This window comes from Neoarius graeffei, chromosome 3 (genome assembly GCF_027579695.1).
Source record: "Neoarius graeffei isolate fNeoGra1 chromosome 3, fNeoGra1.pri, whole genome shotgun sequence".
Classification (NCBI taxonomy): domain Eukaryota; kingdom Metazoa; phylum Chordata; class Actinopteri; order Siluriformes; family Ariidae; genus Neoarius; species Neoarius graeffei.
This window is the reverse complement of record NC_083571.1, coordinates 15,212,136-15,239,403: the sequence shown is the minus strand read 5'-3', so window position 1 is coordinate 15,239,403 and position 27,268 is coordinate 15,212,136. Positions and strand designations below refer to the sequence as shown.

The 27,268-nt window shown below is 40.1% G+C and overlaps 1 protein-coding gene across 4 annotated transcripts in view; it reads left to right on the top strand.

Annotated features, from left to right (window-relative positions):
* Positions 1-18,988, top strand: part of tbc1d32 (TBC1 domain family, member 32) — a 194,471-nt gene extending 175,483 nt beyond the window's left edge. For 3 of the 4 annotated variants that reach the window (XM_060916426.1, XM_060916427.1, XM_060916430.1), the window contains 2 exons: positions 392-580; positions 18,682-18,988. In XM_060916426.1, the coding sequence (XP_060772409.1) occupies positions 392-580; positions 18,682-18,801 (309 nt within the window). In that variant the 3' untranslated portion in view covers positions 18,802-18,988. Of the gene's footprint in view, positions 1-391; positions 581-18,681 lie in introns of those variants that run through there. The other variant, XM_060916428.1, reaches the window with a different exon arrangement.
* Positions 18,989-27,268: the final 8,280 nt, after the last annotated feature.

Below are 27,268 nucleotides of genomic sequence, written 5' to 3'. Positions count from 1 at the left end.
CCCCCACTCACTCTCTCTGTGCCCCCACTCTCTCTCTATTTGTTTCTCTCTGTGTACCCCCTCCTCTCTCTCTCTGTGTGTGCTCCCTATTCTCTCTCTGTGACCCCCCCCCTCTCGCTCTCTCTGCCCCCACTCTCTCTCTCTCTCTCTCTCTCTCTCTGTGCCCCCACTCTCTCTCTCTTTATTAATTTCTCTCTCTGTCTGTCTGTGTGCCCTCTCTCTCTATGCCCCCTCTCTCTCTGTGCCCCTTCTCTCTCTCTCTCTCTCTCTGTGCCCCATTCTTTCTTTCTTTCTTTCTTTCTTTCTTTCTTTCTTTCTTTCTTTCTTTCTGCCCTCCTCTCTCTCTCTCTCTCTCTCTCTCTCTCTCTCTCTCTCTCTCCCCTATATGAAGATGTGTATGCAGTGGCTGACTCAATGTTTCTGGAACTACCTGGACTGGCCTGAGATCTGCCACTACGTCACCACGTGCATCATCATGGGCATTGACTACCAAGTGTACATTTGCATTGCTGTGCTCAAGCATCTACAGCAGGAAATCCTGCAGCACACCCAGACCCAGGACCTGCAGCTTTTCCTCAAGGTGAGACCTCCTCTTCTATTTCAGCCATGTGCATTTTTTCACGTTCATGCCGACCACTCCCTGGTTTTACTGAATAAGTGTCGAAGGAAGATATCAGAATCAACCACCAAAGCAGTATGAAACATTTGAAATCCTGTTTTTGAGAGCAGGCACACTACATAGGGACTAAAACACTTGGGGGAGCATGCTGTTAAAGGAAATTAACCAACAACAGGGTGGTGAGATGGGATGGAATCACTGCTACCACCCTGAAATTGATTATATTCCTATAACAGCGTGGGGCGGCACGGTGGTGTAGTGGTTAGCGCTGTCGCCTCACAGCAAGAAGGTCCTGGGTTCGAGCCCCGGGGCCGGCGAGGGCCTTTCTGTGTGGAGTTTGCATGTTCTCCCCGTGTCCACGTGGGTTTCCTCCGGGTGCTCCGGTTTCCCCCACAGTCCAAAGACATGCAGGTTAGGTTAACTGGTGACTCTAAATTGACCATAGGTGTGAATGTGAGTGTGAATGGTTGTCTGTGTCTATGTGTCAGCCCTGTGATGACCTGGTGACTTGTCCAGGGTGTACCCCGCCTTTCGCCCGTAGTCAGCTGGGATAGGCTCCAGCTTGCCTGCGACCCTGTAGAAGGATAAAGCGGCTAGAGATAATGAGATGAGATGAGATAACAGCGTGAAACAAAGTGGGTTTTTTTTAACAATTACATTTTTTATTAGTTAAAGCGAGACGGCCTTTCGATTTCATAAAATTGGTGAAATTTAGTTCCCTCTGAAATTTGGTCATTGTGATATGTTTATTTCTGTAATATCTAAAAAAAAATAAAAAATAAATAAACCCCAGGCCATTCTGTGGCTGGGAAGTTATTTAATTTGAGGGGATTCCCTAGCAAATAATGTACATGAAATCGTTCGCTTCATGCAGTCAAGCAGACAGAGGAAGTCCGTGTGCGCATGCGCAGGTTTACCTTTGACCGTGCACTGACAGTTACATCATTCTGTCACTAAATGAACAGCTGATCACACTGAGATGCTCGCTGACCACCGATATTTATTAGTTTGGTCCTGTGTTTCCTTTCCTTCATATATAACATAACGTCTTTTCTTTTCACGTTGCGTTATTGTAGTCAGTCTTCCACGTTTCATTCGCACACTCACTTCCTTCATTTTTCTCTCCTGTTTCAAACTTGTATCCCACAATGCCTTGCACGAACAGGGAAAGCCCACCACGTGATGTGTGACATAGTATCTTGAATTGGGTCATGGTGAAGCAGGAAAAAATAGCTGAGAATTTAGGGCCACATGGCTCAAAATTCATTAATTGTCCTATTTAAAAAAAAAAACCTAATAAAATTGGAAGGCTGTGATTCAAATTCAGTAGCTTTTCGTCTACTAAATGAAAATAATTGGGTGTCGGGGAAAATTCTTTTTATGACCTACGTACACTTGAAAAATCTGAAAGGCAATCTACCTTTAAATCATGACACTGCTGCTTCTTTTTTTTTTTACTCTATTTTGTAATGAACAGTGAGCAGGATTTTCTGCATTTACATTACTCTGGAAAAGTTTAATGACCAGAAATAAGACAATTATTTGAATTGTAATGATTTAGCTTTCCAATAACTTTATAGTATCATAAACTATTAGCAAAAACTAGATTACAACACTCTATAAAGTGTGCAGTACCAGTTTCAATACCAAGGTAGTGCACTAGGAAATGCAATAGAGTGCCATTTAGGATTCATGAACACTCCTCTCTCAAGGGATGTTTGCTGGATTGTAAAACATTATAGGGTAGTCACACTAGAGACGGAATGAGCTGGAATGCCGTCAGAATGAAAATTCTTCGTATATTCCGGGATATTCGAAGTGCATTCTAAAAATTCTGACTGCATTCTGAGTGCATTCCAAACATTCGGGCCCATTCTTGTGGCCGGCCCGAATGATTTGCTCGTGCTCAAAACATTTGAGGTGCATTCAAAGAGGGGAAATATCGAACGGCATTCGAAGTGTATTCTGACTGCATTCTAAATATTCTTATAGCATTCCAACAGCATTCGAAACATTCTGATCACGTTCGAGGGAAAAATCGAAATGGCAAACCACTTCAAATCCTGCCAGAATGTCCCAAATGTGCCGTCGGAATGAAAATTCTTTGTATATTCCGGGATATTCGAAGTACATTCTAAGTATTCGAGCTGCATTCTCTTTGAATTCTTAGACGTTCAAAACATATTCGGCAGCTATTTCGGGAGTGTTCTGACTGCATTTGAGGTGAATTTGTACAGCATTCAAGGCATCTTCCGACCAGACTTCGGGTGGTATTCAGGCAGCAATTGAACCGCACTCGTATGGCATTCGAAATGCATTCTTAATATTCTTACTGCATTCTAACAGCATTCTAGGTATTCCTACTGTGGTCCAACTACATTTGAACTGCATTTGAAAGCTAATACACCCAGAATGTGCAAGAATTCGAACCGAGGCGGGTTCGAAGCACATTCTAAGTATTTGAACGGCATTCTTACAAAGCTGTAAGAATGTTGGTCAGTTTGAAATTCCCACCCGAATGTGGCACGAATTTTGAAAAAATGTTTCATTCCGGTTGGTTCTGCTTGATTCCTGCTAATTCCGAATAAGTGTGACGGGGGCCTTAGGGGCTTCACCCAGAGCAGTCTATCTGGATGTAAGTAGCAGTATCCTACACCTGGATGTGATTGAGTTTCAACACCATTGTTCATTTTTTAAATAAGTAAAACTATGTAAATGATATTACCTTTTAAATAAAATATAGTGTTTTATATTAATTTAGACCTTCATACAAAAACCATGCGTAGGTTTTCTTTTATTAAAAATTTGACGACTCAAAATAGCAAATTAAAACCATGATAGGATGTCGCAGGCTACATCCTGCACACGTTATGATTTCATGACCTTGATTTAGTATCTTGTGACTTCGTTATATTATATTGTTGAGGCTACTCTTCATTCACGAATATTCTTATTTTGGAGACTTTGTGGAGGTGGTTCATGATGCAGTAACAGTAGAAAATAGCACTCGTGGAGATTCTTCCGGGTTCAAAAAATGATCAGGATTTATTTACATGGACACACAAGTTCTCTGTGGTTGACTTCAAGCAAAAATAAAACAAAAGTAACTTAAAATTCAATAACTTAGTGGTCAACAATCTGTTTCACTCCTCACTCCTTCCACACAAAAACAATGCAGCGCTCCCCGCTGACATCTATCACCACATTATGCAGACTGGATGACCTAATTAGGAGAAGGAGGAAAGACCAATCCAACATATTTATATTATTTACTCTTATTTCAAAGCTTCAGATTTAGTTACAAATTACTCTTCTATCATTACAAAAAAGAAACAAATATATCCTTAGTGAAATAATAATAATAAAATATTGTCAATTCGCTCCAACATATCCTCAGGAGGAACTCTTGGAGCATGATATACAGCATAAATTCAAAATGCCAAATAGCATATGCTAGATCAAGTGCTATTTTATACCTTCTGAATAGTGATGGTGGGAGCCATTATGTTAAATTAAACCAAATTTGCAGTGATTGATGTAATTAATAACTAGCTTTATTGATGCAGCCTTCTTTTTTATTTTTTAAAGTCAGTTTTAAATAATGTCTGTTGCTTTTATGTTACATTTAAGACCAAAGGGAAAAAATATTCAGTCCATATTTTCTATCCCTTTTTTATCCCCCACTGGACAAAATGCCCGAAGGGGCATTATGTCGTGGCGATGTCCGTCCGTCTGTCCGTCCATCCCGGGAAGGGTGGTCACCTTCTGAAATCAACTCCTCTCACAATTTTTGGAGGAATTTCACGAAACTTGGTAGGATTCTTTGTTATATGTCGGTAATATGCATATTGCAATTTTGTTAAATTTGGTTGTGTTTTACCAGAGTTACAACCCTTGATTAACAAAATTATAATTTGACAATTTCATGAGAGCGCGTTTTCCTTCTGAAATCAACTCCTCTCACAATTTTTGGAGGAATTTCATGAAACTTGGCAAGAAGCATTGTTGTATGTCAGTAGTACACATATTGTAATTTCACTCAATTCGGTCACATTTTACCAGAGTTGTGGCCCTTGATAAACAATCTTGTACTTTCACAATTTCATGAAGGTGTGCTTTCCTTCTGACATCAACTCCTCTCACAATTTTTAGATGAATTTCTCGAAGCTTGGCAAAAGGCCTTGTTATATGATGATAATATGCATATTGCAATTTAATTTCATTTCTGAAAATTTTAAGAGTTTTGACCCTTGATTAAATAACTTGTACTTTGACAATTTCATGAGGGTGTATGTTCTTCTGTAATCAACTCATCTCACAATTTGTGGAGGAATTTCACCAAACTTGGCAAAAGGCTTTGTTATATGACAGTTATACACATATTGAAATTTTGTTTAATTTGGGCAGATTTTACCAGAGTTATGCCCTTGATTATGAACAAACTTTGGCAATTTCATCAAGTTGTGCTTGCTTTCTGAAATCAACTTCCCTCAATTATTATCCCCCGCTGGCCGAAAGGCCCAAAGGGGGATTATGTCGTGGCGATGTCCATCCGTCCCAGGAAGGGTACTCACCTTCTGAAATCAACTCCTCTCACAATTTTTGGAGGAATTTCACAAAACTTGACAGTCCGTCCGTCTTTGTTATATGTCGGTAATATGCATATTGTAATTTCGTTCAGTTCAGTCGCGTTTTACCAGAGTTACGGCATAGTTGCCAGTGGTGAATATTGTGCTCTCAGAGCACTCTTGTTTGGGCTTAAAGGCAGGCAGGTACTTGTGTTTAGATGCTGTGGTGTATCATCCTCATGTTTGTACTCAGGAAAATCTCAGAAGCATGAAATACATGTAGGTGAACCATAGGTGCTAAAGAAGGCAACTGGACTTGCTTGAAATTCTTGAAGACGTTTCACCTCTCATCCAAAAGACTTTGTCAGTACTTCAGAACTGAAGAAGCGTTTCAGATGAGAGGTGAAATGTCTTCAAGAATTTCAAGCAAGTCCAGTTGCCTTTTTAGCACCTACAGTTTACGATGACCTGGATAACTGAGAACCTTCACAGACATACATGTAGGTGAGTTTACTCATCTGAATGTGGAGCCCAGAAAATCTACTTGCGTCTCTGCATAACCCAACTCTGAATATGGAGAATTTTCCCTGCATAGTCATTTAGTTAATATTCACTTTTGACTATGAGATGAGTCTTATTGCTTCACAAAACCAAGGTATGCAAAGTTCTTCCATTAAAGATGTTCTTTTCCTTGACCACAGACACCCTAATCAAGAAATAATATCTACAAAAACTGACATTTTACAGAAATCTACTGCTAACTGTACATACAACCTTGCATACTCTAATCTTGTCCACTCCCACTCTGTAAATATGCATTTTAATATAATACAGTACTTACTTCTGACACTTATCTGTAAATAATACTGTATTTTGCATTCCTGGTTAGATGCTAACTGCATTTCATTGGCTTTGTACCTGTAATGTGTAAATTATTGATTTATTAATCTATTTATTTATTGTTTTCATCTTTTACTACTTTTTTAGGTAGTAGTTCAATATATTTTTATCCTTATCTTTGTCTGATCTATTCTTTGGCTGCTGTGATAAGTGAATTTCCCCTTTGGGGATTAAATAAAGTTTTAGCTTAGCTTAGCTTAGCTGTACTTTGCACAGTGACAACAAGTGTTGACAGGCAAAACAGACCTAGCCCAGCAGCACTTATTTTATACGTATATGCTGATAATGGTAACATTTCTCAATCATCAGTTGTCAGGTTATCATCTTCTTCTTTTGGCTGCTCCCGATTAGGGGTTGCCACAGCGGATCTTTCATCTCCATTGCTCCCTGTCTTCTGCATCCTTCTCTACCACACCAGCCACTTTCATGTCCTCTCTCACCACATCCATGTATCTCCTCTTTGGCCTTCCTCATTTTCATGTGACTGGCAGCTCCATCCTCAACGTTCTCCTTCCAACATGCTCTGCATCTCTTCTCAGGACATGCCTATACCATCTCAGTCTCATCTCTCTTAGCTTAATTCCCAAGCTCTCCACATGTGCTGTCCCTCTGATGTGCTCGTTCCTTATCCTGTCCAACCTTGTCACTCCCATCGCAAACCTTAACATCCTGAACTCCGCCACCTCCAACTTTGCTTCCTGTCTCTTCGTTAAGGGTACTATCTCCAATCCATACATCACAGCTGGTCAAACTGTTTTCTTATACATCTTACCTTTCACTTTTGCTGGGACTTTCCTATCACAAATGACTCCTGAAATCCTTCTCCAACTGCTCCACCCTGCCTGCACTCTCTTTCTCACCTCACTATTGCAGCTCCCAATTTCCTGCACAGTTGACCCCAGGTACTTGAATTCACCAACTTTCTTTACGTCTACTTCTTGCATCTTCACTACACTCTCATCCCCATTCTCATTGATGCACATGTATTCTGTTTTGCTACTGCTCACCTTCATTCCTCTTTGTTCCAATGCATACCTCCATCTCTTCAAGCCCAGCTCAACCTCCTTTCTACTTTCACCACATGTATCACAATATCATCCACAAACATCATGGTGACTCTTGCCTCACTTCGTCCGTCAAGCTATCCATCACTATGGCAAACAAGAAAGGAATCAAAGCAGATCCTTAATGAAGTCCCACCTTCACCTTGAACCATTCAGTCGTTCCAGCTGCACACGCCACTGCTGTTTCACTCCAGTGAAATAGCACTGGTATATAGTCCTATGAAAATCCATGACCTTGAGTTTGACATTTCAAAGTCATTCAAGGTCAAAGGTCATGGTGCCAAATGAAAGCCCATATGGCACTTCCTATAAGTTGATAATGGTAAATATCTGTCTACCATCAACTGTTTTCAAGTTACAGCCCTCTGAAAATCCATGATACAACGCATTGTTGTATTATTGCCACAGTGCTTACAAAACCTAATGCCATTACGTTTTGTAAGCATTGTGGCAATAATACAACAATGCGTTGGCAGAAAATGTACTTTTAATACTTAAGTATTTTTAAAAGCAACTACTTCAGTACTTTAACTTAAATAAAAATTTGACTGTACAACTTTCACTTGTATTGGAGTAACATTTGACCAGTGGGATCTGTACTTTGACTTAAGTAATGAAGTTGGGTACTTTGTCCACCTTTGGGACAGACTCGGTATGGGTAAGAATCAATGCGAGGAGCTTTTTATTTAGCAAATAATTTCAAAATGAAATCAGAAAACAATGTCCGAATGTTCAGTAGTGAAGGTCAGTAATATGGTTAGTTGATAAATGAATGGAAAGATTTGGAAAAGTAACACTGGAGAGACTGCTTTTTATCCATGCAGTGAGCTAATGAGCGACAGGTAAAACTGAAAACAATGATTTGTAAATAATCTTTGACCTGCATTGCATTCAAAACAACAAGGCAGCACATTATGTGGTGTTTGGCCTCATGCATGTTGTTGTTTTTGCAGAATAAACACATTTCATTACTGATTCTTGAAACACATTTCAGAAAATGTTGGGACAATAAAGCATTTACCGCTTTATAATGTTGCCATTCCTTCTCACAACACTTAAAAGATGTTTAGGGACTGAAGACACCAAGTGATGAAGTGTTTCAGGTGTTATGTTGTCCCATCCTTCCTTCAAACAGGTCTTAAAGTGTGCAACAGTCTGGGGTCATCATTGTCATATTTTTCATTTCAAAATTCACCACACATTCTCTGTTGGGGACAGAGGGGACACACCCTCTTCTCCCACAGCCCTGCTTTTGTAATGTGTGCAGAATGTGGTTTTGCTTTGTCTTGTTGAAATCTCCCTGGAAAAGATGTCATCTTGAAGGTAGCATATGTTGCTCCAAAATCTCATTGTACTTTTCTGCATTAATGCTCCATCACAGAAGTGTAAGTTACATTTACCAAGGGCACTGACACAATCCCATACCATGACACACCCTGGCTTTAGGACTTGTTCCTGGTAACAGTCTGGGTGGTCCTTTTTGACTTTGGTCTGGAGAACACTGTGTCCCTTTCTTTCAGAAAAGATAATACTAACTGATCTGACCACAATACACATTTCAAAGATTTTACTGGCGTTTGTGGATGAAACTCCGTATTATAGCTTGACAAAGGTTTGCCAATATAATCCCGAGCCCATGTCATATCATATCAGCTATAGATGAATGACGGTTCTCGATACAGTGCTGTCTGAGGGATCCAAGCTCATGGGTGTTCAGCTTAGGCTTGTACCCTTGACCTTTACACACTGAAATTCCTCCAGATTCCTTGACTCATTTAATGATATACACCATAGAGGGTGAAATATCCAAATCCCTTCATATCTTTCTTTGAGGAACATTGTTTTTAAACATTTCAATAATTTCCTCATGTATTTGTTGACAAAGTGGAGATCCTCAGCCCATCTCAGCTCCTCAAAGACGAGGCCTTTCCCAGATACCGATTTTGTATCAAATCATGATTCCAATCACCTGTTGACGTCGCCTTTTTTTAAGCCATTTTTGGTCTACAGCATTTCTTTACATGCGCCTAAGACTTTTCCACAGTACTGTATATTTACTGTGCTTTGCGCCATTCAGTAACATTTGAAGTTAATAAATAGGTATAACAGAAATAAGACATTTCATTTTACTGTGAGTACAAATGTGATAAATATTTTTTCCTGTAAGTTTGTTATATATATATATATATATATATATATATATATATATATATATATATATATATATATATATATATATAAACAAACTTACAGGAAAAAATATTTATCATTTATCACATTTGTGTGTGTGTGTGTATATATATATATACACATACATACACACACACACACACACACACACACACACACACACACACACACACACACACAAAGTGGGGCAAAAAAGTATTTAGTCAGTCACCAATTGTGCAAGTTCTCCCACTTAAAAAAATGAGAGAGGCCTGTAATTTTCATCATAGGTATACCTCAACTATGAGAGACAAAATGAGGAAAAAAAATCCAGAAAATCACATTGTCTGATTTTTAAAGGATTTATTTACAAATTATGGTGGAAAATAAGTATTTGGTCAATAACAAAAGTTCGTCTCAATACTTTGTTATATACCCTTTATTGGCAATGACAGAGGTCAAACATTTTCTGTAAGTCTTCACAAGGTTTTCACACACTGTTGCTGGTATTTTGGCCCATTCCTCCCTGCAGATCTCCTCTAGAGCAGTGATGTTTTGGGGCTGTCGCTGGGCAACACAGACTTTCAACTCCCTCCAAAGATTTTCTATGGGGTTGAAATCTGGAGACTGGCTAGGCCACTCCAGGACCTTGAAATGCTTCTTACGAAGCCACTCCTTCGTTGCCTGGGCGGTGTGTTTGGGATCATTGTCATGCTGAAAGACCCAGCCACGTTTCATCTTCAATGCCCTTGCTGATGGAAGGAGCTTTTCACTCAAAATCTCACGATACATGGCCTCATTTATTCTTTCCTTTACACGGATCAGTCGTCCTGGTCCCTTTGCAGAAAAACAGCCCCAAAGCATGATGTTTCCACCCCCATGATTCACAGTAGGTATGGTGTTCTTTGGATGCAACTCAGCATTCTCTCTCCTCCAAACACGACAAGTTGAGTTTTTACCAAAAAGTTCTATTTTGGTTTCATCTGACCATATGACATTCTCCCAGTCCTCTTCTGGATCATCCAAATGCTCTCTAGCAAACTTCAGATGGGCCTGGACATGTACTGGCTTAAGCAGGGGGACACGTCTGGCACTGCAGGATTTGAGTCCCTGGCGACGTAGTGTGTTACTGATGGTAGCCTTTGTTACTTTGGTCCCAGCTCTCTGCAGGTCATTCACTAGGTCCCCCCGTGTGGTTCTGGGATTTATGCTCACTGTTCTTGTGATCATTTTGACCCCATGGGGTGAGATCTTGCATGGAGCCCCAGATCGAGGGAGATTATCAGTGGATAATGAAATGTCTTCCATTTTCTAATAATTGCTCCCACAGTTGATTTCTTCACACCAAGCTGCTTACCTATTGCAGATTCAGTCTTCCCAGCCTGGTGCAGGTCTACAATTTTGTTTCTGGTGTCCTTTGACAGCTCTTTGGTCTTGGCCATAGTGGAGTTTGGAGTGTGACTGTTTGAGGTTGTGGACAGGTGTCTTTTATACTGATAACGAGTTCAAACAGGTGCCATTAATACAGGTAGCGAGTGGAGGACAGAGGAGCCTCTTAAAGAAGAAGTTACAAGTCTGTGAGAGCCAGAAATCTTGCTTGTTTGTAGGTGACCAAATACTTATTTTACCGAGGAATTTACCAATTAATTCATTAAAAATCTTACAATGTGATTTCCTGGATTCTTTCCCCCCATTCTGTCTCTCATAGTTGAAGTGTACCTATGATGAAAATTACAGGCCTCTCTCATCTTTTTAAGTGGGAGAACTTGCACAATTGGTGGCTGACTAAATACTTTTTTGCCCCACTGTATATATATTTTATATATATGTGTGAATAAATATTAATCAAGCCTATTGTCATATTGATCTAATCAACTCTGTTCAAAGCCAAATTAAATCTTTATCAAGGCTCAATGGGGCCTGAATTGAGTTTGGGCGTATCTGCTGAATCAGTGCTTGCTTGCTGTCTTTAAAAAGAAGTCAACCATTTTATTATAATGTAAGTGATTTCATTTTAGGCATCATCAACAAAATCTTTATCACTTGCTTTGAGCTAGTTGAGATGCTTTACTTGCTCACATTTTGCTGACTAGTGCTGTAATTAGTTTAATTTGCGTGTCATTGCCAAACAAACGGCAGTCTGCATCTGTGGCCCAAAAAAAAAAGAAAAGCAATAATAATAACAATTCCCTGCAGCTATATTTTATTCAACATGCCAGAACCAGACGGGATTATTTGTCCTCGGTTTCATTTGGAGAGTTGTTTTGGAATTCAGGGAGCAATTTGAAAGGCTTTCGTTTCATTTCTTTCAGCTCAGCACATGGATTTAATGTTCCTACATTTTACCTAATTAACGTGCACAATAAAGTGTGTATGAATTACTACTGTGCAGAAAGCTTTGGTTTTGTTATGTTTTGTTAAAATTTGGAATTTGTTCCCATTGCAGGGAAAACCTCAATCTCCAATAGTTATGTTTAATCAGAACGTTTCTGGTTGCTTGAATTGTACCATTGTTTGCAGTTAGAGAATTATGGCATTTGTGCATGATTAATTGACAAAAAAAATTGTAATGTTTATACTGTGTTATCAGAATAAATATTTGGGCTGTTTCACAATCAGAGTATACTTTTCAGGTCTACAATAATCCAAAAATCAGACCTCTCACTTTTGTGTTTTTCTTTCTAATGGAAATTAACTGCAGAATTTCAGAGCTACAGGTCATATACTGCGTATATTACCTGTACTGAGAAGATGGCACGTAGCGTATTTCTAAACTTGACCATTTCTAATAGTCCACAAGAGTAAGGAATACAAAGTGAAAAACTGTTGAAATGGATGTGATGTATGTTAAGGACAAATTTTCAAGTCCTGTGCAGCGATGTTTGTATGCAGTGATAACTGTAATAACAGCGGAAGTGGTGACGATCCTTGTGGTTGTCCTGAGAGGACACTTTTTGATGGACTCACATTTCAACCACATGTGAAGCTCTGTTGCAAATGTGTCTCACATCTGTTTCAAGTTCTGTTTTTTTACTGAGCAACAACAGAGTATTCTGCTTCAAAAGAGATTAATATTTTCTTAAAAATCATTTACAACCTCATCATATGGTGAGTGATTTCTGGAGAGGACATTTTTGACAGACAAAGGATCCTGTCAGAGGCACTTAGTTTACAAAAAATGCAACTTCCACGTAAATATCTTTCAATTGTGAATGAAAGTACTGTATACGTCCCAAAGTAAAACCTAGTTAGTGCTTAAAAAAATGCAATTCTGAATTTAACCAGTAAAATCTAAGTGTAATAATTAAAGTAAAGTAAAATTAAATGAAATGACCACAAGGTCAAAACTGAGCCCTCATTTGACTCTTAAACATATTTATAAGAACCTATAAGAGATACCGGTATTAGTGTTGTAGGTAGAACTGGTGTGTCCCTGTAAAATAAGGCAGAAGAAACTCAAGTGTATTGCTGGGTTTCAGTCACGTGACTTTTCTTAGCGGTTTTACCAGAAGTGAAATACTCACTCACTGCGGTCCGCATCACGTCTGATGAGTGGGGACCCAGTGGTGACGTTGTTGGTGTCACGTGTCAGCTTTCTGTGCCAGGTAAGCTTCAATCAGAACCTTGCCATGTCTTGTCTTGGAGCACCATGTATCATGGTTAAGCCTAGGTCACAACCGGACGTACGATTTTTTTGGCCGTGCGATTTTTGGCGTTTCCCAAATCGCTGTGGTTTTTTTGTTCGTGGAGAAAGACGCGTGTTGGCCGTAAGTTTGTCTTGCAACCTGAAAAAAAGGTAAGCGCCCGTAGAGTTTGTTTGACATGACAAAGAACCTCTGCGGCCGGTCTGCGGCCAGTCTACGGCTCGAAAATCAGCACGTCACACGCTCGCCTTCGGTGCGTTTCACGCGCGCCCTCCGTGCGTTTCTTGCGTTTTTTGCATGTAGACCGGCCGTAGGAGCACGTACGGCCGGTTGTGACCGAGGCATTAGATGGTGCCAGTTCTTGTCAAAATCACACATCTTCAGGCCTTCCTTTGTGCAGTCCTTCCATCTTTTCTTAGGACGGCCCCTTGATCTTTTCCCGTGGGCTAGTTCCCCAAACAGCAGTTCCTTGGGAATACGTTCATCGTCCATTCTGCAAACGTGACTTAACCGTCAGAGACGATTGGTTCTTATAATTGTCTCAATGGTGGTGCAATTGGCTCTCCTGAGGACCTCAGTATTTTTTATTTGATGTTGAGTAGACTGCATAGAGAGCATTGGTGGAACATTTCCAGCATATGCAGGTGTTGTGCTAGTGTAGGCCAGGTTTCACTTCCATAGAGCAAGGTAGGAAGGACAATTGCTTTGTATACAGTCAATTTGGTGTTGATTGATAGGCTTTTCCTGTCCCAGCATCTAGTTCTTAGGGAGCTGAATGTGAAAGCAGCTCTGCTGACTCTCTTCTTTATCTCTGGCTTCAGGTCACCATCATCTGTCAGATCACCACCAAGATACGTGAATTTGTGCACTTTATTTAACTCAAAGTCATCAATAATGATTGCTGGTGGATCAGAGCACTGTATGTGCATGACTTCTGTTTTGGGCTTGCTGATAGTTAGCCCCCAATCCTTACACGTATCATTGAGTGCTGTAGCTGCATTTTGCAGTGAAGCATGTGTTCTTGTTCCAAGGGCTGCATCATCTGCATATAGAAAATCACTCAATCTTGATGGTTTAGGCGGCGAAGGTTGTAAAGGTTACCATCCAGTTTATGACCTATGTCAATTCCAAAGTCAGGCATAGACTGCTGAGCTTTTCGCAGTGCACAGGCAAAGAACAAGATAAACAGAGCAGGAACTAAGATGCATCTTTGCCTCAGGCCTGTTGACACTTTAAAAGATTCTGTTAGCTCCCCATCAATTGATACACGTGTTTGCATCCCTTCATGAAAGCTATTTATGATGTTGACAAGCTTGGGAGGTATGCCGATCTTGAGAAGAAGGTTCCACAAAAGCGACCTGTTTACCATGTCAAAAGCTTTGACTAGATCAACACATATGATGTGCAGCTGTTCGTGTTACTCACAGCACTTCTCTATCAATTGACTTAGGGAAAACATCATGTCGATTGTTGACCGACCACCTCGAAAACTGCATTGGGCTTCTCAATGCTTGGCCAAATGCAATTTAAAATCACTCTTGCATACAGTTTGCCTGTGATGGATAGGAGGGTTATACCTCTAGAGTTGGCACAGATGAACCTGCAATTCTTTTTAAAGTGTGTTACAATATGGCCATCTTTGAAGTCTTGAGGCACCCTTTCTTCATCCCATATGGTTAGTAGGAGTTTGTGAAGCTCTGTAAGGAGGGGTTGGCCACCAGCTTTGAGAATCTCTGCTGGAATACAATCAGGGCCTGGGGCTTTGTCATTGGTCAGTTGTTTCATGGCTTTTTGCACCTCTGCAATAGTTGGCTGGATTTCTAGCTCAACTTGGACCTCTTCCTGTGGGATGTCATCCAGGACTGAGAGGTTAATATCATTAGGTTGGTTAAGCAAAGTTGAAAAATGCTCTTTCCAGTGGGCAAGTACAACCCCGATTCCAGAAAAGTTGGGACAAAGTACAAATTGTAAATAAAAATGGAATGCAATGATGTGGAAGTTTCAAAATTCCATATTTTATTCAGAATAGGACATAGATGACATATCAAATGTTTAAACTGAGAAAATATCATTTAAAGAGAAAAATTAGGTGATTTTAAATTTTATGACAATGACACCTCAAAAAAGTTGGGACAAGGCCATGTTTACCACTGTGAGACATCCCCTTTTCTCTTTACAGTAGTCTGTAAACGTCTGGGGACTGAGGAGACAAGTTGCTCAAGTTTAGGGATAGGAATGTTAACCCATTCTTGTCTAATGGAGGATTCTAGTTGCTCAACTGTCTTAGGTCTTTTTTGTCATATCTTTCATTTTATGATGCGCCAAATGTTTTCTATGGGTGAAAGATCTGGACTGCAGGCTGGCCAGTTCAGTACCCGGACCCTTCTTCTACGCAGCCATGATGCTGTAATTGATGCAGTATGTGGTTTGGCATTGTCATGTTGGAAAATGCAAGGTCTTCCCTGAAAGAGACGTCGTCTGGATGGGAGCATATGTTGCTCTAGAACCTGGATATACCTTTCAGCATTGATGGTGTCTTTCCAGATGTGTAAGCTGCCCATGCCACACGCACTAATGCAGCTCCATACCATCAGAGATGCAGGCTTCTGAACTGAGCGCTGATAACAACTTGGGTCGTCCTTCTCCTCTTTAGTCCGAATGACATGGCGTCCCTGATTTCCATATAGAACTTCAAATTTTGATTCATCTGACCACAGAACAGTTTTCCACTTTGCCACAGTCCATTTTAAATGAGCCTTGGCCCAGAGAAGACGTCTGCGCTTCTGGATCATGTTTAGATATGGCTTCTTTGAACTATAGAGTTTTAGCTGGCAATGGCGGATGGCACGGTGAATTGTGTTGACAGATAATGCTCTCTGGAAATATTCCTGAGCCCATTTTGTGATTTCCAATACAGAAGCATGCCTGTATGTGATGCAGTGTCGTCTAAGGGCCCGAAGATCACGGGCACCCAGTATGGTTTTCTGGCCTTGACCCTTACGCACAGAGATTCTTCCAGATTCTCTGAATCTTTTGATAATATTATGCACTGTAGATGATGATATGTTCAAACTCTTTGCAATTTTACACTGTCGAACTCCTTTCTGATATTGCTCCACTATTTGTCGGTGTAGAATTAGGGGGATTGGTGATCCTCTTCCCATCTTTACGTCTGAGAGCCGCTGCCTCTCCAAGATGCTCTTTTTGTACCCAGTCATGTTAATGACCTATTGCCAATTGACCTAATGAGTTGCAATTTGGTCCTCCAGCTGTTCCTTTTTTGTACCTTTAACTTTTCCAGCCTCTTATTGCCCCTGTCCCAACTTTTTTGAGATGTGTTGCTGTCATGAAATTTCAAATGAGCCAATATTTGTCATGAAATTTCAAAATGTCTCACTTTCGACATTTGATATGTTGTCTATGTTCTATTGTGAATACAATATCAGTTTTTGAGATTTGTAAATTATTGCATTCCGTTTTTATTTACAATTTGTACTTTGTCCCAACTTTTCGGGGTTATATTTGGAAAACACTAACGACATAGCTGAAAGGGATATACAAACCTTTCATGAAGTGATCACTGCAAACTCGAGCATGCTTCGACTCTGCTCTCTTCGATTTCAGTGAGAGGTTCAAAAGCTACCTTTCTTGATGTCTTTTTGTGAAATCCTGTGTTCATTCACCCTCTTTTATTAGTTAACAGGGAACCCTGAAGGAAATTTTATCAGTTTCATGGTTTGATCAATTCGAACAACCTAAAACAACGCAAGCGTAAGGCATTTTTCATGCGAACGATGCACCTTCTCTGTACAAATGCTTTGTCAAATGAGCTTTGGTTGACCACCAGCTAAAGTTTTGAATAACTAATGATGTGGATGTGACATCACGTGAAACCCAGCAATATATACAGTGGGGCAAAAAAGTATTTAGTCAGCCACCAATTGTGCAAGTTCTCCCACTTAAAAAGATGAGAGAGGCCTGTAATTTTCATCATAGGTACACTTCAACTATGAGAGACAGAATGGGGGGAAAGAATCCAGGAAATCACATTGTAGGATTTTTAATGAATTAATTGGTAAATTCCTTGGTAAAATAAGTATTTGGTCACCTACAAACAAGCAAGATTTCTGGCTCTCACAGACCTGAAACAACTTCTTTAAGAGGCTCATCTGTCCTCCACTCGTTACCTGTATTAATGGCACCTGTTTGAACTCGTTATCAGTATAAAAGACACCTGTCCACAACCTCAAACAATCACACTCCAAACTCCACTATGGCCAAGACCAAAGAGCTGTCAAAGGACACCAGAAACAAAATTGTAGACCTGCACCAGGCTGGGAAGACTGAATCTGCAATAGGTAAGCAACTTGGTGTGAAGAAATCAACTGTGGGAGCAATTATTAGAAAATGGAAGACAAAATTACTTGTCTACATACAAGACCACTGATAATCTCCCTCAATCTGGGACTCCACGCAAGATCTCACCCCGTGGGGTCAAAATGATCACAAGAACAGTGAGCAAAAATCCCAGAACCACACGGGGGGACCTAGTGAATGACCTGCAGAGAGCTGGGACCAAAGTAACAAAGGCTACCATCAGTAACACACTACGCCGCCAGGGACTCAAATCCTGCAGTGCCAGACGTGTCCCCCTGCTTAAGCCAGTACATGTCCAGGCCCGTCTGAAGTTTGCTAGAGAGCATTTGGATGATCCAGAAGAGGATTGGGAGAATGTCATAAGGTCAGATGAAACCAAAATAGAACTTTTTGGTAAAAACTCAACTTGTCGCGTTTGGAGGAGAAAGAATGCTGAGTTGCATCCAAAGAACACCATACCTACTGTGAACCATGGGGGTGGAAACATCATGCTTTGGGGCTGTTTTTCTGCAAAGGGACCAGGACGACTGATCCGTGTAAAGGAAAGAATGAATGGGGCCATGTATCGTGAGATTTTGAGTGAAAACCTCCTTCCATCAGCAAGGGCATTGAAGATGAAACGTGGCTGGGTCTTTCAGCATGACAATGATCCCAAACACACCGCCCAGGCAACGAAGGAGTGGCTTCGTAAGAAGTATTTCAAGGTCCTGGAGTGGCCTAGCCAGTCTCCAGATCTCAACCCCATAGAAAATCTTTGGAGGGAGTTGAAAGTCTGTGTTGCCCAGCGACAGCCCCAAAACATCACTGCTCTAGAGGAGATCTGCATGGAGGAATGGGCCAAAATACCAGCAACAGTGTGTGAAACCCTTGTGAAGACTTACAGAAAACGTTTGACCTCTGTCATTGCCAACAAAGGGTATATAACAAAGTATTGAGATGAACTTTTGTTATTGACCAAATACTTATTTTCCACCATTATTTGCAAATAAATTCTTTAAAAATCAGACAATGTGATTTTCTGGATTTTTTTTTCTCATTTTGTCTCTCATAGTTGAGGTATACCTATGATGAAAATTACAGGCCTCTCTCATCTTTTTAAGTGGGAGAACTTGCACAATTGGTGACTGACTAAATACTTTTTTGCCCCACTGTAATACACTGGGCCTCGTTGCAGGAGTTAGTTGGTGTTATTCAAAAAGATGACCATGATTGTGAAACAGCCCCTTACTTAAAGCTTCCTCAATACTAGATATGAGGTTAGAAATGCTATTCTTAGAAATGCACCCAGTGTTTATAATCCACACATAATGACAGCAGGTTTGCTTTTGTTCCCTGTGCAGGAGGATCCCATCAAGGGCTTCAGAGTGGGAGATTACTTGGAGTACATGGAGAGCCTCGAGCGCAGATACAGGTCCATGGTGCTCATAGACATGAGGAACAGCTTGCTAAAGAGCACATAGTATTAAAAGAACTTTGCTCAATTGGAAAGGTCAGATGGAAGAAATTAATGCTACATTCCAGAGATGGGCATTTAGTGGAATAAGCAGAACTGGTGGTAACTTTGAGGAAGTAGCTGATTGTTTATTTCATCTGTGCTGTATGTCGAGCATGTATAGCATATTTGACAATAAAGTTGACTTGACTTGACTTGATTGATTACAATCTGTAGGTTAAATAACAGTAGAGTTGAGTTTTGAAGTTTTGTTTTGGGGTTTCCTCTTTCCTCTTTGCTCATTTTAAAAAATGGTTTTAAATGCTCTATAGCAGTGCAAAGTGTTTGTGGTGTTGTTGTTTTGTTTTGGGTGCAGTTTGGAATTTTGTAACATGGCCTACAGTGGTGCTTGAAAGTTTGTGAATCCTTTAGAATTTTCTATATTTCTGCATAAATATAACCTAAAAAACCATCAGATTTTCACACAAGTCCTAAAAGTAGATAAAGAGAAGCCAGTTAAACAAATGAGACAAAAATATTATACTTGGTCAATTATTTATTGAGGAAAATGATCCAATATTACGGGGCGGCACGGAGGTGTAGTGGTTAGCGCTGTTGCCTCACAGCAGGAAGGTTCTGGGTTCGAGCCCAGCGGCCAACGAGGGTCTTTCTGTGTGGAGTTTGCATGTTCTCCCCGTGTCTGTGTGGGTTTCCCCCACAGTCCAAAGACATGCAGGTTAGGCTAATTGGTGGCTCTAAATTGACCATAGGTGTGAATGTGAGTGTGAATGGTTGTTTGTGTCTATGTGTCAGCCCTGTGATAACCTGGCGACTTGTCCAGGGTGTACCCCGCCTCTTGCCCATAGTCAGCTGAGATAGGCTCCAGCTTGCCTGCGACCCTGTAGGACAGGATAAGCGGCTACAGATAATGGATGGATGGATCCAATATTACATATCTGTGAGTGGCAAAAGTATGTGAACCTCTAGGATTAGCAGTTTATTTGAAGGTGAAATTAGAGTCAGGTGTTTTCAATCAATGGAATGACAATCAGGTGTGAGTGGGCACCCTGTTTTATTTAAAGAACAGGGATCTATCAAAGTCTGATCTTTACAACACATGTTTGTGGAAGTGTATCATGGCATGAACAAAGGAGATTTTTGAGGACCTCAGAAAAAGCGTTGTTGATGCTCATCAGGCTGGAAAAGGTTACAAAACCATCTCTAAAGAGTTTGGACTCCACCAATCCACAGTCAGACAGATGATTGTGTACAAATGGAGGAAATTCAAGACCATTGTTACCCTCCCCAGGAGTGGTTGACCAACAAAGATCACTCCAAAAGCAAGGTGTGTAATAGTCGGCAAGGTCACAAAGGACCCCAGGGTAACTTCTAAGCAACTGAAGGCCTCTCTCACATTGGCTAATGTTAATGTTCATGAGTCCACCATCAGGAGAACACTGAACAACAATGGTGTGCATGGCAGGGTTGCAAGGAGAAAGCCACTGCTCTCCAAAAAGAATGTTGCTGCTTGTATGCAGCTTGCTAAAGATCACGTGGACAAGCCAGAAGGCTATTGGAAAAATGTTTTGTGGACAGATGAGACCAAAATAGAACTTTTTGGTTTAAATGAGAAGCGTTATGTTTGGAGAAAGGAAAACACTGCATTCCAGCATAAGAACCTTATCCCATCTGTGAAACGTGGTGGTGGTGGTAGTATCATGGTTCGGGCCTGTTTTGCTGCATCTGGGCCAGGATGGCTTGCCATCATTGATGGAACAATGAATTCTGAATTATACCAGCGAATTCTGAAGGAAAATGTCAGGACATCTGTCCATGGACTGAATTTCAAGAGAAGGTAGGTCATGCAGCAAGACAATGACCCTAAGCACACAAGTTGTTCTCCCAAAGGATGGTTAAAGAAGAATAAAGTTAATATTTTGGAATGGCCAAGTCCAAGTCTTGACCTTAATCCAATCGAAATGTTGTGGAAGGACCTGAAGCGAGCAGTTCATGTGAGGAAACCCACCAACATCCCAGAGTTGAAGTTGTTCTGTACGGAGGAATGGGCTAAAATTCCTCCAAGCTGGTGTGCAGGACTGATCAACAAGCAGGACTTGTGTGAAAATCTGATGATGTTTTAGGTCATATTTATGCATAAATATTGAACATTCTAAAGGTTTCACAAACGTTCAAGCACCACTGTATATAGGTATAGGTATATATGCAATCTCTTTTTAATTTTTTTTTAATTTACTTTAATAACATTGAAATATATCTCCTCTGTTTCATCTCACTGAAACCTAGACACTGAGTTCCATCTCTCTCTCTCTCATGGATACAGTCACCTAAAGCACATCTAACAATGCTTTTTTGAACCAAGCACTCTGCACTCACCGTGTGTCATGGGAATTCTAGGATTGTGTGGCGCACTGCAGTGTATCGTCAGTTGATTTAAAAAAATAAAAATTGTGCATTTCATCTTGAGTGCTCGATCAAATCTAGATCGCCATGTTAAGCTTTCTTTCATTTAGTCATGGTCATGTATTGAATTTCATATAATAATTTCCTGAGCATCAAGTCAATTTACACCAAAAGTAACTCGGCCCTGTATGTCCGGGTATGGAGCATTCATTTTCAGGCTTTCTTGCACTGACTTAGTAAATATAGTACATTTTTCTAATGTTTGTATGTAATATTTACCTGCATTGCTGCTATGTACAACCCCAAATCAGAACAAGTTGGGAAGGTGTGTTGAAACTGAAATTAAAACGGAAAACAGTGAATTGTAAATAATCTTTGACCTGTATTGCACTCAAAACAATACAGCAGCACATTATTTGGTATTTGACTTCATGAATTTAATTTTTTTTTAATTTATTTATTTTGAAACAAACATGTTTCAATTTTGATTCTTGCAACACATTTTAAAAAAAAGTTAGGACGGTAAAGCATTTACCAGTTTATAATGTTGTCATTCCTTCTCACAACACTTAAAAGACATTTAGGGACTGAAGACACCAAGTGATGAAGTGTTTCAGGTGTTATTTTGTCACATTCTTCCTGCAAACAGGCCTTAAGGTGTGCAACAGTACGGAGTCGTCATTGTCATATCTTTCATTTCAAAATTGACCCCACATTCTCTGTTGGGGACAGAGGGGACACACCCTCTTCTTCCATAGCCCTGCCTTTGTAATGTGTGCAGAATGTGGTTTTGTGTTGTCTTGTTGAAATCTCCCTGAAAAAGATGTCATCTTGAAGGCAGCATATGTTGCTACAAAATCTCAATGTACTTTTCTGCATTAATGTTCCATCACAGAAGTGTAAGTTACCTTTACCAAGAGCACTGACACAATCCCATACCATGACAGACCTTGGCTTTTGGGTTTGTTCATGGTAATCTGGATGGTCCATTTCTTTCAAAGAAGTCCTGGAATACTGATTTGTCTCTGCACAATACGTTTCCACTGTGTGATGGTCCGTCCCAGATGCCTCCAAGCCCAGATAAGTTGATGGTGCTTCTGGACACAGTTAACATAAGGCTTCCTTTTTCCACAGTAAAGATTTAACTGGCATTTGTAGATGTAATATTTGCCAAAATAATCCTGAGTCCATGTGGTTATTTCAGCTATATACCATATGACAGTTCTTGATGCAGTGCTGTCTGAGGGATTGGAGATCACAGGTGTTCAGCTTAGGCTTGAGCCCTTGCCCGTTACAGACTGAAATTCCTCCAAATTCCTTGAATCATTTAATTATATTATGCACCATTGAGGGTGAAATATCGAAATCCCTTCCTATCTGTTTTTTTGTGGAACATTGTTTTTAATATTTCAAATTGGAGATCCTCGGCCCATCGTTGCTCCTCAAAGACTAGGCCTTTCCTGGATACTGATTTTGTACCACATCATGATTACAGTCACCTGTTGACATCACCTGTTTCAAATCACATCATTATTTGTTTTACCTCATTATTAGCCCTAAATTGCATCATTCCAGCTTTTTTTGGAATGTGTTGCATGCCTGAAATGTAGGAATGGATGTATATTAACAAATGAAATGAAGCTGACCAGACAAAACATGAAATATCTTGGGTTCATCCTGTCTGCAATGAAATACAAGTCAAAGTCAATTTAGAAATCGCTTTTTTTTCCATTTTCCATACTGTCCCAATTTTCTCTGATTTGGAGTTGTATGATCACATAAAGTTCATGAACCCAATGAGATTTTCACTTCTCTGCTCTATGGAACTTTCTTGAAGTTTGGATTTTAACTGAGATCAGAGAACACGGCAGTAGGTTACAGACTGAAATATCGCCCATGTGCTGTTTAAATTATGGACATGCACTACAATATATCGAATAAACCTTGAACATGTCACACAAAAAATATTTTCTGGCCAAGGTCTATATCATTATTATTATTATTATTATTATTATGGGAAGGGATAGCCAGACCGAGCGTTCTGGTTCCCAGCCATGCCTTAGACCACCAGCTCACGTCAGGGTCCCATCATCACCACCACCATGGCATGAGCTGGTGGAATTGTGGTGATAAGGGGTTGCCATTTAATGCCAGGCCCTTAGCTGTTGGATATCAAAGATGCATGCAGAGTCCAATGGCCTTTTGGTAAGACATACAAACTGGTGGTTAATGTATCTTCTTACAGTCATACTCAATAACATTATATATCCACATAGATTATATTTCCATTGGCTGTGTTAACCTGGACATGACTCTACGTAGAATCAATTCATTGTCAAACATCACTGTCTTCTGCATCGTCACTACAATCTCTGCTTCCTTCTTATCCTTGATGAGTGAGTGAACAGCCTTCAAGTACTCCCTTCCAACACCACCCAGACAACCAATCACCATCAGCACTACCTTTACAACGAAGCCTGGTCTCACCTCTCCAGTTTCATATGCGAGCTGCCGATACACCATCATCTTTTCGTGTACTTTCTCCACCATATTACACTCCATTGGATATGCCATATCCACGACATAAATCTTTATTTACTACATTATTATTATTATTATTATTATTGATAATTTATTTAGTTTAATCTAGCTAGCTAAATAATTATGCTATGCAATCAGCAGCAGCAAAGTAATAGCCATCATCAATACAAAAGTATTCAGTCACAAAAACAAAAGGTGCAAAAAAATTAACCCAATGATTCATTCACACTTAATTTCACTGTATTTAATTTTATTAATAGAAATCACTGTACTTTTGTAGATTAATCATATATCATATGCTGCACTTCTCTAGAAGATTTACAATTCGATCACTCACAGATTACTAAATAGGTGTACCTAATAAACTGTCAAGTGCAAAAGTCTGCCCCCCCCCAAAAAAAAAAAAAGAAAGAAGGACTCAAAGAAATGCCATTTTATAACAATGAGATGTTTTTGTATTTGGTTTCACTTCTCTTCATTATCCCAAGTAACAAAATACCCATTGTAAAAAAATTAAATTATATAAGGGTAATGTTGCATTTTTCTTTCTGAATGTGATAAAATGTTTTCTAATAACGTGTATTCCTTCCCTTTGACTTTGTAACTGTGCCAAACCACTCTGTGTATCCAACACACACTTCCTCAAAAACAGACATGATGAAAACTGCCAGTCGATCCATTATAATCCCACATCCATGGGTGCAGATCCCGGGGGGACATGACCCCCCCCCCCCCCCCCCCCCCCCCATTTCTGAAAAACATGAATTGTCCCCCCCCCAATAAAAATCCCTTAAATTATTCAAAATTGTACAAACAAATGTATTTTCAAACAAATGATTCCCTGTGCAGTACTTTTTTGAATGATGTGGCGAGCCTCTACGAAGTTATGATTTATGGTTGCATGTTATGAGTTGCATACAGGCAAAAAAAAAAAAATCACTTTTGTGTCCCCCCCCCCAATCCTGACATCAGATCGGCACCCCTGCCCACATCAGCATGCAGCCATGCACGCAAAAAGAGGGATAACAGCAAATTGTTATCTTTCATTTCCATAGACAATCTGCTGATAGTGTTCTCAACACCTGTGGAAATAAGCTCCCCATTTCCATCCCTATGTGAATACTGCCCTCAGCGCGTACTCCATGATGACTCTTCTATCTTAAAGCGAATTTAATGTCCCCTAAATCACACTTTTTTCCTTGTACAAAGCAACAATCATTATATTGATTGACCATGTGTTTTCGAACCATTGCTGATCCAAAAGACCATAAATTGATGGAAAATCAATAAGATCAGCCTATTTTCACGGAATCTGCTGAGACTAAAGGCCTCTGCATGCTTCTGCGACAAGGCTTTTGCAGATAGCTTTTCGCAGACAGTTGTAATTTATAGTTGAGCGGGGAGTAATAGGCATGCGCGATGTTATTCACCACAACAACGCAAGGGGGCGCAAAGTCACGTGGTGGGTGTGGTTAGTGGAGTGTTTATCCTCCGGTTACTTATAATTATGCTTATAATGACTAGAACTGGAGTCGTATAGATGTACGTACTTCCTCACTTCCTTGATCAACCGCTCTTCGTGCTGCTCCGTCTTCGCTCGTGTTTTTAAAAATGGCGGTCGTGAAAACAAACCAAACCGGGAAAGTAAGGAAGCGGAAGTGCGTGTACAGCGGATGTAGAGTGGACCAATCAGATCCCTCTTGTCTGCGACGCTGTCTGCGGTGGTCACAATTTTTGGGAGGTGCGCGTAGGGTGCGCGCAGAGCGTCTGCGAAGGGGGGAAGGCTTCGCAGATGCTATCTGCGAGGCCATCTGCGAGGACTGGGTTGTCAATATAAATTGGCCTTAATCCGGAAGATCCTGAAGGGATGCGTGACATCACACGTGTAACAAAGATCCAGGTATCAGTTTCATTCATGTGTGCAGCAGTGGTTAGACCAGTCTTGATATGGAATCATGTTTTGGAGAGAATTCTGATAGTGATTGGGATTCTTATATGTCGGATGAAGGGGCAGATGATTATCGAGGATATTCCAGAGTAAATGGTTATCTTTTTGAGCCACCAAGACAAGAAACAGATGCCAGTTCACGACAGTCCCACTCACCGCCAATAGCACACCACCAGCCAGAGAGAATTGGAAACACAGATCGGTTTGTGGATTTTATTCTAAGCTGGCCACTGCAAAATATAGGGAAAATATTTACATGTGCCTCAATAAATGCAGAAATATAATCTTTAAATACATACACTTATTCAGTATAATTTTTAAAAGAAACTATGAAGTGGGTGATAATAGGGGGATTGATGAACTGTCCAAATGTCAGATCAAATGTCATTTATTAAATCAATGTTTTGTTTTGGTTTTTTTTTGGTCCAATAATTCCCATGTGGTCGTTCTGGTGGTGATGAACACCTGATGAATCAGATTTATTAGAGTAGAGTGGGGGAAAAAGCCCCCCTTAAGGAAAATTCAGTTTTTCTCCAAGTTGAAATGAACCATGTGTTTAATTTTAATCATAGTTTTTGACAACAGTGACATGAACAATAATGCCACCTCAAGTTTGCCTAAAATTAATACTTAATTTTTTTTTTTAACAAAAACAAACATTGTGCCAAGGGGGCCTTTTACCCCCCCCCCCCCCCCCCCAGTGGGGTAAAAGGCCCCCTGAGGTGGGGCAATAGGCCCCCTCACTCAAAAAAAGCTGTTTGGATAGCAAAAGTGTTTACTTAAGCCTATAATGTGAAAGAAACAAGAAAATATCCCTGAATTAATGAATAGATGCATTATTTTATTATATTTCACATTTTAATTTCAATTTTTTTTTATTTCAATTATCTATTTTTAATATTAAGTTCAAATTACTTGCTTTACTCAACCAGGTAAGCCAGATGTTATTAAAAACTATGTATCTGCTATTCAGAAATGTATGAAATACAGTAATTATGATAAAAGGAAACAATGCCCCCTGGGGGCCATTTACCCCACCATTAAGGGGGCATTTTACCCCACAGACTACACTTTTACAAAAAAGGGTCTTACTTTCAAAATGTGATTCAACTTTTTATACCTAATGTATTGTTTTTAACGTACTGACTTGTCTACTCATACCACATACACAGTTGTGATATCTGACGAAATAGCAGCTATCTAAATACAGTTTTACTGATATCTGAAAATTATATCACTTACCATGAAATTTGATTTCTCTCCGCTGCTTTGCTGATATGCGATCCACAGTGGATATTTGTATATTCCCGTTGTCAAGCCAGTCCATAGCAACAATAGAAATGTAACTTTGCACCATCTGGTGGTTATTTTGGGTAAAACAGGCCGGGGGCGCATTACCCCACTCTACTCTAATAATAGGCAACATTAAATCTTCCCGCTTTGTTTGCACAAACATCACCCGCTGTCGCTTTAGATTAGTGTCATTTCTCGGAAATTCATGAACTGAATGTCCTGTTGTATATGAATTTGAACATCCAAACACAATGCAGTGCTTTCCCATCGTTATTTTTGTAAGATTCCAACA